Source organism: Phaethon aethereus (assembly GCF_964289735.1).
Source record: "Phaethon aethereus genome assembly, chromosome: 20".
Lineage (NCBI taxonomy): Eukaryota > Metazoa > Chordata > Aves > Phaethontiformes > Phaethontidae > Phaethon > Phaethon aethereus.
In genome coordinates, this window is record NC_138596.1 from 9,120,860 (window position 1) to 9,133,218 (window position 12,359).

A 12,359-nucleotide genomic window follows, 5' to 3' on the forward strand; every position below is an offset into this window, starting at 1 on the left:
ATAAAAATAATAGTCTGCCCCACAAAAACAGATGTCCCGAGAAAAGTTGTTTGAAGAAATCAGAGGTTTGTTAGAGGAAGCCACTAAGATGCTGGAGTTTACAAAGCCCTTGAAGAGCATGTAAGCTTCTCACCGATTTATTTGTCACTGAGGATGCACTGGAATGTTTTAATTTTTTTCAGGCCAAGGGGGTGTGCAGGGATGCTGAGAGTAGGCACAGTAGGACTTTCTAGGTTTGAGAAAAGTGCCTTTGAGGGAGGTTTAGCAATGAGGTAGAAAGAGATGCTGCACATAACTAGTCTGTGAAGCAGTAGATGACTTAAGCAAAGCAGACACACACGTGTTCTCCTTTGGTGTTTGAGAGAATTAATGACACAATGCTGTAGGTATATCGGAGGTAATGTGGCATGCCACCACCAATGCTTTTTAATTACCGTGCCGCATCTGTCAGACCCAGCCTGTCAATGGCCTAAACGAGGACTGTGAGGCTGGACTTCCGATGCGCTTGCATCCTCCAGTCCTGCGCTTCCTTCGTTGTATGTGTTATCACTAAGGTTATTTTCAGACTTCATTATTATCCTGCTGTGACAATAAGCAGGTGAATTATGTTTAATCTGTGGTGAGCAGGAGCATAACCTGTGTCTTGCATACAAACTGAGAGCCTGACATGAGCAGTGCCTGGGCTGCAGGCTGGTAGTGCTCCATCGCATGGCCAACCCTTAGTGAAGGAGCTGCTCAATTTTGCCTAAAGCCCTCTTTCAATGCCTGCAGAAGTGCAGAACAGACCCTGTATTTGTCTTTATTGCTGCCCAGGGCAGGACAATCCTTTCTGACTATAGACAATATCATCATGTGCCCAACTGCATCCCCCTGCCACATGGTACCTTCATGTCCCAGAGGACTGTGCCTGTGGATGTGGGGAATATTCATCCCAGGGACAGGCTGCAAGGGCCCTGCAGTGGCCCCTGAGTTCATCTGTCCCAAGGCAAGACCTGCTTGACCTAACCAGCTTGTGTTTAACCACTCACATTCCTTCTTTCTGTATGTGTTCTGAAATGACTTTTAGTTTTGGACCGACCAGTATCTTCAAGCTCAGAATTGCTTGAAAGAAATAGTTCCAGTTTGGAATATGCAACTGGGATGAGTTTGGGAACTTTCTAGTAATTGCTGTAGCCACTGTGAAATCTTGCCTGATCGCCTTTGTTATGGAAACCAGCAAACAGTTGTGAGCCCAAGATACAAAAAGGGTTGAGTATTCTGGCTAATTAATGTAGCAAAGAGACTGGATGACACCCGCTTCTGATAAAGGTTAACATGACAAGACAGCATGCAGAACTGCGTTGTGGTCACAGGAGAGAACTCAGCATTGTAGTAGATTTTCTTGCTTTTGTCCTATACTGATACTTGTATGTGCTCCTTGAGTTCTTGGTTTGCATCTACTGCTGTCTTTGGATGAGAAGATCTGTATAGTGTTGCCTTGGTGTCATCAAGCAACTTTCCAATCACTTCATCATCTGAACAACCATGGGGTGCTTGAAGCAGCTCTGTCTCCAGAGACTTCCAAAGTCATTGGTCTACTCTGCTCTTCCCTTATTTCCTTAGCAAGCAGCAAAGTGAAGAACCCCCAGTGTTTTGCATCAGATCAACACGTGTTTTCTCAGTACATCTCTGTAACTAGATGTGACTTCAGCTCACACCACCAAATGAATGAGAGAGGAGATAAAGATAACAAAGTAATTGCAGTGCAATGTACCAGGGGAAATGTGGTTTTAGTGATTTCACGTTAACAGGCGGGTGGGTTGTAGCATAACTTTCCCTCTTTGCTGTAGAGTGCCCTAGGCAAATGTACACTACACATAATATTTTGTGCTAATTAGAAGTCAGTGCTTTTCTAAGATGGTAATTTTATGGGCTTTGCATTCTGCTTCCACAGCCGCAGCCAGCAAGATATATATAAAAGCTTGTCTGTTTTTTCAAGCCCACAAGAGTGAGAAAATCTGCTGAGATGCTCTTTGTCTTTGCTCCCTAAATAAGTTCTGCTTCCCAGCAAAACCATGTTCCTCCAGCAGAGGCGAGAAAGGCAAAGTTTTCGGTGGCAGCCAGCAGAATGTCATTTGCATTCTTCTAGCAAACTCTGTATTCTTCACACTGCTTGTGGGTGTCTGCATATATGTTTAAGAGCTCAAAAATCTCTATTACAGCTTGAACAGTCATCTCTGAGGAAAACAAGCCGTTCCAAAATTGAGAGTTCCTAGATGAACTAAAAGCCCAGAAGTTGGTGACACTGAAGAACACTTTTCCTTTGAAAAGTGGCTCTGGAAATGACACCATCTCGCACAACAGATCTGCTTTGTCAGGAATGGGATCGGATCATTGTTTTTGCTGATTTTTTGCTATTGAGCAGCTAAAACTTTCCTGCCCTTCCCAGATCAGCAGCAGGGCCCTTTATTTTAGGCTGTGTTTGGATACACCTGCAGGATCAGGGTTAAGAAGAGGTCCCAGGTCTCCCTATTTTGAAGACCATGAGGTGGCACAGGAGTCTTTAATCCCTGGTCATGGTGCTCAGGGAAGAAGCTCAGCCTGACTCTGCTGGTTTGCGTATCGGGGCATGCCACAGATGCAATCTGCTCAAGTGAAGCTAATGGCATCAGCGTGCAGGGAGCTGCATGGGGTGGGGGGATCTGTGCCCACCCTGGACCTTTTCAGCTCTTTCTGTGGCCCCATCTGCAGAATTGGGGTCTTAACCCTTTGCTGCCTTGCAGAAGATTGCATGTAGTGAATTTGAAAGGACTTGGCTGTGGGCTGAGAGTGGTGCTCAGCCAAATTCGGCATCAGTGCAGTGCTCCTAAGTGAAGAGATGGATGTGCAACATCTCTCAGCATGAGCTCATTTGAAGAAGTGAATTGAATATAAGGGCTTAATCCCAAACTCGTTGTTGGGGGTGGGGTGTCTCCATTGTCTTTAAGGGGATTTGGGTCAATTTCTATGTGCTTCATATATTTATTATGATGTATTTATTAGTATTGCTGTGTGGATGCATTTTCATACATCATTCAATACCCTGGGTCACTTCTAGCTATGACAGTGAAGGCATTGTTAATTTGCCAGGACAGCAGAGCAGCAACAGTAATGTCAGCTATAATTCATTCATTATGGTTATTTGGGTTGAGAAACTTGCATCACCATGGAGACATTTTAATAATAATGAAAAAAAAATTAAAAGCAGCTTTTTAATGAGTTGGCAGCTTGTCCAAGTTGAAAGGTACTGTATTGTGGATTCATAATGAAATTTTGGACGTGAACTATTTTACATAAAAGGCCCAAAACTGTAGCCTGTAATTGGAACCAGGAAGGCGTATGGTCTTGATTCAGTGCTACAGGAAGATTTGTATACAGCAGGAGGGAGATAAAGCTCAGTGCATCCTATGGGAGGCACAATAATCGGATGCCTGCCTTTGCCAAGTATCTGGGTCTGTGTCCTAGGGGGAAACCGGGCTATAATCATGGCATTTAATTACTGAGTGCAAGTCCTCTATTCAGAATACTGCTTTATGCTGCTTTCCAAATGTGATTTAACTAAGGTGAGGGATATTAAATAGGTGCAAACAGTGTCTCTGTAGGTATCCTCAGGTGCCCCCCTCGCTGTCCGTAGCGCTGCCCGTTTTGGACGCAGCCCAGCCTGCCCATGCCTCCCGTCTCCTCCACCGCCCGGCCGTGTAGCCCCGTGCTATGCAGCTAGATGCATTTTAAACACTGGTTTGCTAATAAGTTAAAGCGACTTCCAGGCAGAAGAGGAGAGGGTGAGCTCATGGCCTCTTTGTGTCTGGACTTGCTAGCTTTGCTGCGGTTGGAAGAATTCCCCCTTCCCATGTTCCCGGTCCCCTCCCTGGGTCAAAATCTCTTACGCAGCCCTTGGGCACCATCTCAGAAAAGCCTAAAGGAGCAAAGGAAATCTGTTTGACGCTTACGGCCACTGAGCTTGACATTTTTTGTGGTTTATAAGGCTACGGATCTGCAGCTTAAAAATGATCCATTGTGTTATTCCCTTCCCCGCATGCCGCCGGCTGCCACACACGTAGTCCCAGCGCACACCCTGTCGTGCCCACGCTGGGGCTGCCCCACTTTACTCTGCCCTGCTGCGGTTTAAGATTTCCCAAGCAGATACCCAGCGGTACAATGCAATCCTTGTTTTTGAAAGCCTGGACCTTAAAGGAAAGACACCCAGCAAGTTCTCACTGCTGAAATGCAGCATCTGAGGTGGTTATGCCCTGTAGGTACCCTCTGTTTCAGTAGCTCCCATCTCCAATAATTTGATCAAGCTCCCTACTAATGCTTCTGGTGTCTTTTAAGACCTCCTGGTTGGGATGTGCATCCAGGCTTTTCAGTTTGGGCTCATCTTTCTAGCCTGAGTGGCAGAGCAAACTTGAGTTGTGTCCTGTGTGGGGTGTGACTTGATGCCTGGATCGACTTGAAATGTGTTTGGCTTTGCAGGGGGTTGACCCTGCAGAGCATTGCCTCCGTACTGACCGTACTTGCTCCATACTTTAATGGCTTTAATCCTTCAAACCTTGCAAAAATATAGGTAGGAATCACTTGATCAGACAGGGTTGCTTTCCTGAGTGGAGAAAAAGCTAGGAAAGTTTTATTAGATGCTTTTTAATATGCAGACAAATTAGTATCTCCTACTGATTGCCAGATTTATTTATGCTTTCAGGTTTTTTGTCTGTACAAACCCTGAAAGCCAAAGCCACAAAATGCTCTGTTCTCATCTTGGAGAACTTCCCTACTCTCCTAAATAAAACCCTTCAATATTGCATGTGCCTAACTGGCATCCGATGCTTAATTTCCTCTGTCCCTCTGACATCTTAAGTTAATTTGAGGACCTCGTGATACATGAAGCAGAATGTTTTTGCCTTGTCTCCTAAAAAGCTCTAAAGCACACTAAGGAAGGGTTAGGTGCAAATAATACAGATTTAAACTAGCAGCTTGTTTAGAACCTCTGTTTCGCCAGCACTATGGTCTTGTCCCAAAACAGTAGACCCCTTGCCATCCTTTGCTTGCCAGTTCAAATGTGGGATGGCTTTTGGCTCTGACAGATTGCAATAAAAGCTGGAAAAAGGCTTTCTGATCATAAATGAATGATCCTCAGATGCTCAGTTCTGTGCTTGGGTTTTTAACATGCCATTAGAGCAGGCAGCTCTTGGGGGACACTGCTTTATGCTGGCTTTGCTGGTGCAATCTACTTTGGGTTGCAGCACGTCTCAACCCTGTATCACAATAGGCTTTGGGGGAAAGCCAGATCTTCACGTGGCAACTAAGATGCTGCCTTATATAAATTTTTAGGGTTGCTGACGTGCACGCATCTGGAGGGATAAACCAATGGTCTCTCCATGGGTCATTAGACAACAAGACTGTTTCTGTAGGGATTAATTTTCAAGGAAACCTGACTAACCTCTTTGCTTTTCCACTCCAGCTTCCCCATTCCCAGAGGACTTCTCCATTCTAACCACTGTAAAAGCGAAGAAAGGAGGTCAGTCCTTCTTGATCTCAATTTACAATGAGCAAGGGATCCAGCAAATTGGTGTGGAGATGGGTAGATCTCCTGTATTCCTGTATGAAGACCATACAGGAAAGCCAGGCCCAGAAGACTATCCTCTCTTTAGAGGCATTAACCTAGCAGATGGCAAGTAAGTGAAATTTTGTGCACAAAGGAAAAAACAGTACATTGTTTATATCAATACCAGCATGTTGAACATCCTGTAAAATAGGAGTCATGTATATATAAATGTATATGCACACCTTTGACTACTGTCAAGTGTCCCATTCTTGAACTTTACCCTTTGGTGAATAAATACTGCATATATAAAAAAATAGCATGAGTTGCATTCTAGTCAGTGCAAATTCTAACACTTATGGGGATAGGAACACTGATTTTTGCTGCCAAGGACCTTAAGAAATTGGTTTGTCTTGCAAAATCCATATTTAGTCTTCCATAAGGAGGGTGGAAAAGTGGGATAGCCCACGAATTATCGGTGTGGTTTTTTCCTCTGCCTCTTGTTGAAGCCAGAACTGGCACTCTCCTACCTGTTTTGGAAGGATGAGAATTGAATGGCATCTGGCAATACAGCCTTTCTATTTCAAATGAAGTCTTTAGGGTCTGCCCAAGAATGACTTTCATGTGTTTGCAGATGATGGCTGGCATGAAGGTTTGCAGAATATTGGTTTATGAAAGCTGCATTATTATACAATTGTTAGCTTGTTCTTGAATGCCCAAGGCTCTGTTTAACACATTTGTGGACTGTGTTCTAGGTGGCACAGAGTAGCTATCAGTGTGCAGAAGAAAAATGTCACCTTGATTTTGGACTGTAAAAAGAAGATAACCAAGTTCTTGGACCGAAGTGACCATCCCATCATTGATGTCAATGGCATTATTGTGTTTGGAACAAGGATATTGGATGAGGAAGTCTTTGAGGTAAGTTGTGATTATGAACAGCTCAGGAGATAATTTCACAGAGTTGATGAGCTGGGTTCTGGCTGATGAGGTATTTACAGCCCATTTTTGGAACTTGTACTGGATGTTTGCATAATAGAACAATGTCATGTGCAACTTAATTTTAAGTTTTTCTTCTGACTAGGTAAATACTTTCTGTAATGACAATAAAAATGGTGGGCCAGGTGACCTGTTAGAGAACCAGAGGAGCTCACTGGTTTCATACCCTTGCTGGGATTCTAGACCAGTACCTGCACTGGGATTTTGTAGGTCTGTAGCTCTTGTGGTCTTGGCTTGTTTAGTACGGGACGACAGGCTCATAGGGTTTTCATTTATCCCTGTGTTGTTATTTAGGTGAACTTGCAGGGACAGTAAATGAAGGCTGAGAAAAGCAGCTCCCTTGCAAGTCACAGTTCACTCTGGGGCTGTAGGAGTTTGGTCTCTTACCATGCATTGGTCGTTAGTTCTTGGTTTCTTGCACCATGACATAAGTGGACTCTCCTCACAGCTTGTTTGGCAGCCCTGTCACCTCCCACACAGCAACTGCTTTTAAAAAGCAAACCAAAATCGTGATGGTGGAATGTTCCCATGAGTGCCTCTGATTTAAGCAAAGAGATAGAGGATTATTTATAGACAAGGTACATATGGTAGAAGTTCTTCCCATAATTCAGCAGCTAGTTTAATATATGCATTTCACTAGCAATCTTAACTTCTGCGGTCTGCTGCACTTCTGAGATTTTCATGTGTATGAGAATCTCATCCCTGATCTTTCTTGCAAGCTAGAATTGCTTCCCTGAAATGAGTGCTAGTGCAATGGAGTGTAAACTGAGACCGATTGATCCCTATCTCCTTGGTTTTATGACATTTATGTAGAGGAAGAGCTGTATCTCATGGGCCTCTCCAACCCAGCAGAGGGATGGGGAACATCTATCGGTGGGTAATTAGAGCCGAAGCGAAGCCAGCTCTTGTCTGCATTTTGCTGTCACTAGGAAGGAAGGTTCCAGTCTGTTTAACATTACTAACATCTGGGAGCTGGTCTGCTGTGAACAGCAAGAATGCATGGACTGAACGTTGCTGCCAAAATCCCAGTTGCAGAGTTAGAGCTGAATCTCTAAATTGTATTAAATTAATAGACATTCCCTGGGAAGTTTAACAATTAAAATAGAAAGTAAAAGCTGGGTTTAATGGGCACTGGAGTGTCTTTTGCAAGTGTTGGATGTTCTGCCAAAAATTTCAGCAGTTGCACTGGATGCTGTGTTTTAAGTGGAGTTGTTATATGAAGCGGTGACCTTTTCTGGGGAGCCACTGGATCCAGGGATCTAGCAGATCCACTTGAATTTAGTATCACATCCAAACTGGATAAGAAACCTGCACTTCAAACTACTTCATTTTGCAAAGTAACACAGCTTCCATAACTGCCCTGAAGCTTGAGATGTTCCCAGGTGGCTTTTAGTGCTCACCTAGATTTAGGACTTGGTGATTCCTCTCCCAGCTAAGGGAACACACGTTTATGGGCAGCAACGGTCTCCGAGCTCCACTGCTAGCCCTTCCCATGGGGCTGGCCACAGACCCCTTGCTGAAAAGGACTTATCTAGGGGTAGAAGCTCAGAGGGCTTGTGTTCCCCTCTGCTGGAGCCTGTTGCCTGTTCTGGGGACAAGATGCACCTACAAGATCATTGCAGGCGCTTACTGAGAATGGGGCAATTACCAAGAATTTTTTTCCTCTGTTTTACATGTACTGATATTATATAGCATGTATATAAACCCCCCTTTAGTTCTGGTATTTGTCCTTTGTTCTTTTGTCATCCTCGTCAGACAAAGGGTTTTCAGTGTATCCACACACACTAATCAAGATACCAGCAGCTTTCAACTGAACGTAGTTAATGTGTTTCATGAAGGCAGTGGACTATAACCTAATTTCCTTCATATCTCGGCAACTTAATTTCCTTTGGCCTCTCCTTTCTTCTTTCTGCCAAGCCTAAGCAGAAACTGCATAGGGAAAATTGTGTCTCCGAACAATGGGAAATGGGTGTAAACTGTTGAAGTTCTGTATTCCTGAAAAGCTGATAATGTCTGGACTGAATGCAGAGCGGTGAGATGAAGCTGCTGCCATCATGTAGGCAACTGCTCCGCAAACCTCAGCTAACAAGATGTTCCCCAGTATTTTCTGCACCCGTGGTGTTGCCTGGCTCTTACACGTTTGCTGCTTTTGCTGGAAATTAAAATAACGCCGTTAGCTGGGAGTGGGATGGAAGGCAGCGCTGGGGAGGCTGTGTCTCAGCATGAATCAGCAAGAGCTGTAAGTAGTGGGTATTCGTGTCCTCCTTGCGAGGACTGCAATCAAATAAACCCCTAAACACGTTTTGTTTTGAAAGTTGTAATTGTTTAAGCTCCAGGTCTAGCTGGGGTCGCGAACGAAGCAGCTCTGCTGTATTCGTTGATCAAGCGCCCAGATGAGGACGTCCTTGCTCGTAGTCTGCTGCAGAAAAAGCCTGGCAGGAAAGGTTAGAGGAGTTTCAAAATATTTCTTTAGCACAACATTCTTCCAGTGGAAAAATTACTTCCCCTCATTAAAATTCAATTAGTTCAGAGGCTGTGTGGATCTCTCTGTACGGCTGGGGAAATGCCGGGTGGGTTTGAAAAGGGGCCAAGCCTGGAGCCTAGGTTATACAAGTTACGTTTTGTGCTGAGCTGTTGTTCAAAACAGGAGTTTACAAATGTCAGGACAGGCTCTCGCACCAGGGTTGGGAAGTGGCGGCTGGCTTCAAGCTGTGACTGAGAGGATGCTGTTGTGAGACAGCGAAGGGCCATTTTGTGGAGAGAGGAGAGGAAGAACAGAACTAGCCCATGGTGCGGGATAAACGCTTTCTCTCTGCTTGCAGGCTGTAGTAAGCAGTGTTCCTGGGGCCACAGCAGCACTGGAAGGAAGTCAGAAGACATGTGAATGTTATCTCATTTTTAGAGGGATTAGCTGTTTCTTTTGATGTGCTTTTTTTAAACATACACTAGAAACCAAGTCCTAGCACAGTCTAATGGTTAGGCATAGGAATAGAGAGAGGATCAAGTTTGGGAAAGTCCCTTTCCCAGAAAGCAAAGCATCTTCTGCCTGAAACCCAGGGAGACTTCCCAAAGCATCCTGGTGACGTGATGGCCCTGCTCCTGCCTCCGCTCCGCAGCGATGCGCCGCGTGAGCTGCCTGTTTGGTGCCTGCGCTCTGTTGCAGGAGTCACCTTTTTGTGCAGGATCCCATCAGGTCCTGTGTGGATAACAAGAAACTGGAAGTTGAGCCCAGCTCTGGCAGCAGCGTGTCGATCCCAGGGCTGACCCGCCAGCCTTTGCGTGGGCTGATCCCCGGCAGCCTGCGCAAGCGTCAGAGCTGAGAGTAAGTTGAGCACTTGTGGGGCCGATGCTTTGCCTGCTTGAGGGTTTACTCGGCTGTTACTCACACACTTCTGTGGCATGTTGTACCCAACAGCCATGGCTGTGGGCTATTGCGATGCTTTGTGGTCTTTCATTGGGGATCATCCTTGGAAGATGCTCATGCCAAGGAATTTTTGCTCCATATACAAACTGTCACTGGGTCCAGGGGACTGCACCTATCTCCCTGGGGCTTCCTCCTTCCATCAGGGCAGGCAATCAGGCTGGAATATGGTCTCTTCTCCTACCCTCAAACAAAGCCTGACAAGGCTTTGATGTGTTTGGCCAAAACAGTGTGCAGCTCGCTTAATCCATTTGACTGCCATGTCCCAGGACCACACAGATGGCACCTCCCCATGGGTTGGCTTTTCCAACCTGTCCCTTGCTGCGGTGGTCTGGTGGAAAAGCAGTTCAGTTGGTTCTGGGCTGAAAAGGTTGTTCTGGTTTAGCAGACGTGGGTTCAAACAAAGTTCAGGTCCTGGCTCAGTAAGGTCACTGGTGCTGTGTTTCTGTCCCAGAAGTGTCTGTATTACAGCAGTGAACGGAAATCCCATAACCCACAGCTTGGTGGGTTTTTATGCATGGAAAGTGCTGCACAATGTCTATGGCAGGTCAGTATTCTTGTCCCTAGGCCGGATTAGGTGAACTTAATCCCTTTGCAATGGTGTTCTGAAGCATCTCATGTATTCCTACAGAAGTTTGGTTTCTGCAGTAGGGTGTGCGTGCCCCAGTCGTGTTTTACTACTCTGTTTTACTCTGTAGAGAAGCACTTCCCAGCGATGGGCTGATGGACAAAATGAAACTTGTCCAGACCTTGACAAATTCTTCCATATTTCTGCTGGAAATCCTCCTTTGTCTTCTGATCTGTCGGGAAGAGACTATTGTGTGAGGCTGTTGCAGCTATAAAAGTACTGTATAGTACCTGGCTGGCAGAGCTAGCACTGGTGTCATTAAAATTATGATGTGGGCATTGGTAAAAAAAAAAAGTAGGTTTTGGTAAAACTGATATCCTAGGAACAAGTGAGTATGTTTGATGTAAATTATTTTTGGTTCATCTGTTTAAAATTTTGCAGGATTGTCCCACAAGGTATCTCGTGTTTTGACCCTCTAGAAATAATGTTTTGGAGTAGTGTCTGCTATTGTTGTAGATGAAATTAGTTTTCCAATAAGTGGAAAAGCTCAGTGCATGTGTATATTGCTTTTTAAGGTTTATGTCTTTTACTGTTGGCCCCTCTGGAGATGAGAGGAGCTTATTTTGTTGAGCTGAGTACCATAACCGTGTCTCATTGGTGTAGCTGGTACTGTAAAACCAAGTGGTTTCCTCTGATCCTGCCAAACAAGGTGCAAAGTGAGAGGATCTCAGACACCTGCGGACACTATTCTGCCAAGGCAGTGAAACTGAGGGGCTGACGAAGTATTTGCTGTTAACTCATGCCAAAGCTTGTCCTGGGATGAGAGATGGTGCAACGCTGGGCTTTGGGTGATGCTGAACGGATAGTGCTTTTAATTTTCTTTTCTCCTTTGTGTTTTTGAAGGCTGCTAGTGAAATCAAGACATCAGAAATGGAGGGAAAGCAATTTGTGCTGGGGTGAGCCAGAAAGCCCAGGCAAGATGCCAGAGGTGCTCTTAGGGCTGATGAACGTTTCAAGGTGCAACAAGACAAAGCAGAATAGATGCTTCGATGCTCTTAGCAGAGACATTGGGGCTGTTCAGGTGCTGTGTTGCTCTTGGGTCGAAATGCCAACTCTCTTCTAATCTTCTGCTTTGTTTACACTTCAAAAGCAATTATCACTGTGGTTGATAATCCCAGATTTCATTTCACTATCATCAGGGTTTTCTCCCTCCCTTCCCATGCTTTTGGCTGTAGCATTTCCAGCTCTGGAAAGTGCTCTTGTTTTTAAACTTCTTGTACGTTATTTTTCAGACACCTCGGGTTGGAAGATTGGATCAACAGCTCTTGCTTTAGAGAAAGGTGTGCAAATGAAAATAGGGTTCTTATACGTTTAGGTGCATCTTACGGTATCTTTTGGTGTTTGAGGATGGAGAGATTTAGGGCTCCGCTTTTGCAGGCAGATCTGCTGTTAACATTTCCAATAGCCTCTATTGCAGGAGGATAGCTATGCGGCTAGCACAATGGGCTTTGGGGAAAGCCACATTGGTGGCAACTGCAATATTTGCAGACTTTCTCAGGTCACAGGTGCAAATGCACTGTGGGAGCCTCAGCTCTGAATCTCTGCCTAATTCGCCTCTAGACCCAAGTTTGCCTCGGCACAGCTGCCTTTGCTGTTCCTGTTTGCGGGAGGCTCTTGTGCAAATGAGCGGTGGCAAGGTACGGAGCACACAGGAATGCTTCTTTGTTTACAGGAGAAGCAACAAGGTCCCCAATATTCTCAAACCAGAAGCATCTTAACGGCTCTACTGAGCTCAGTGAGGCTTCTCATGAGCATGGTGT

The 12,359-nt window shown here is 45.1% G+C and overlaps 1 protein-coding gene across 1 annotated transcript in view; it reads left to right on the forward strand.

Moving 5' to 3' along the window:
* The window catches only part of COL5A1 (collagen type V alpha 1 chain), a 157,149-nt gene that overhangs the window by 38,123 nt on the left and 106,667 nt on the right, over window positions 1-12,359 (forward strand). Inside the window, exons 3-4 of the mRNA XM_082008999.1 lie at window positions 5,474-5,687; window positions 6,310-6,472. Coding sequence (XP_081865125.1) covers window positions 5,474-5,687; window positions 6,310-6,472 — 377 coding nt within the window. The remainder of the gene's footprint in view (window positions 1-5,473; window positions 5,688-6,309; window positions 6,473-12,359) is intronic.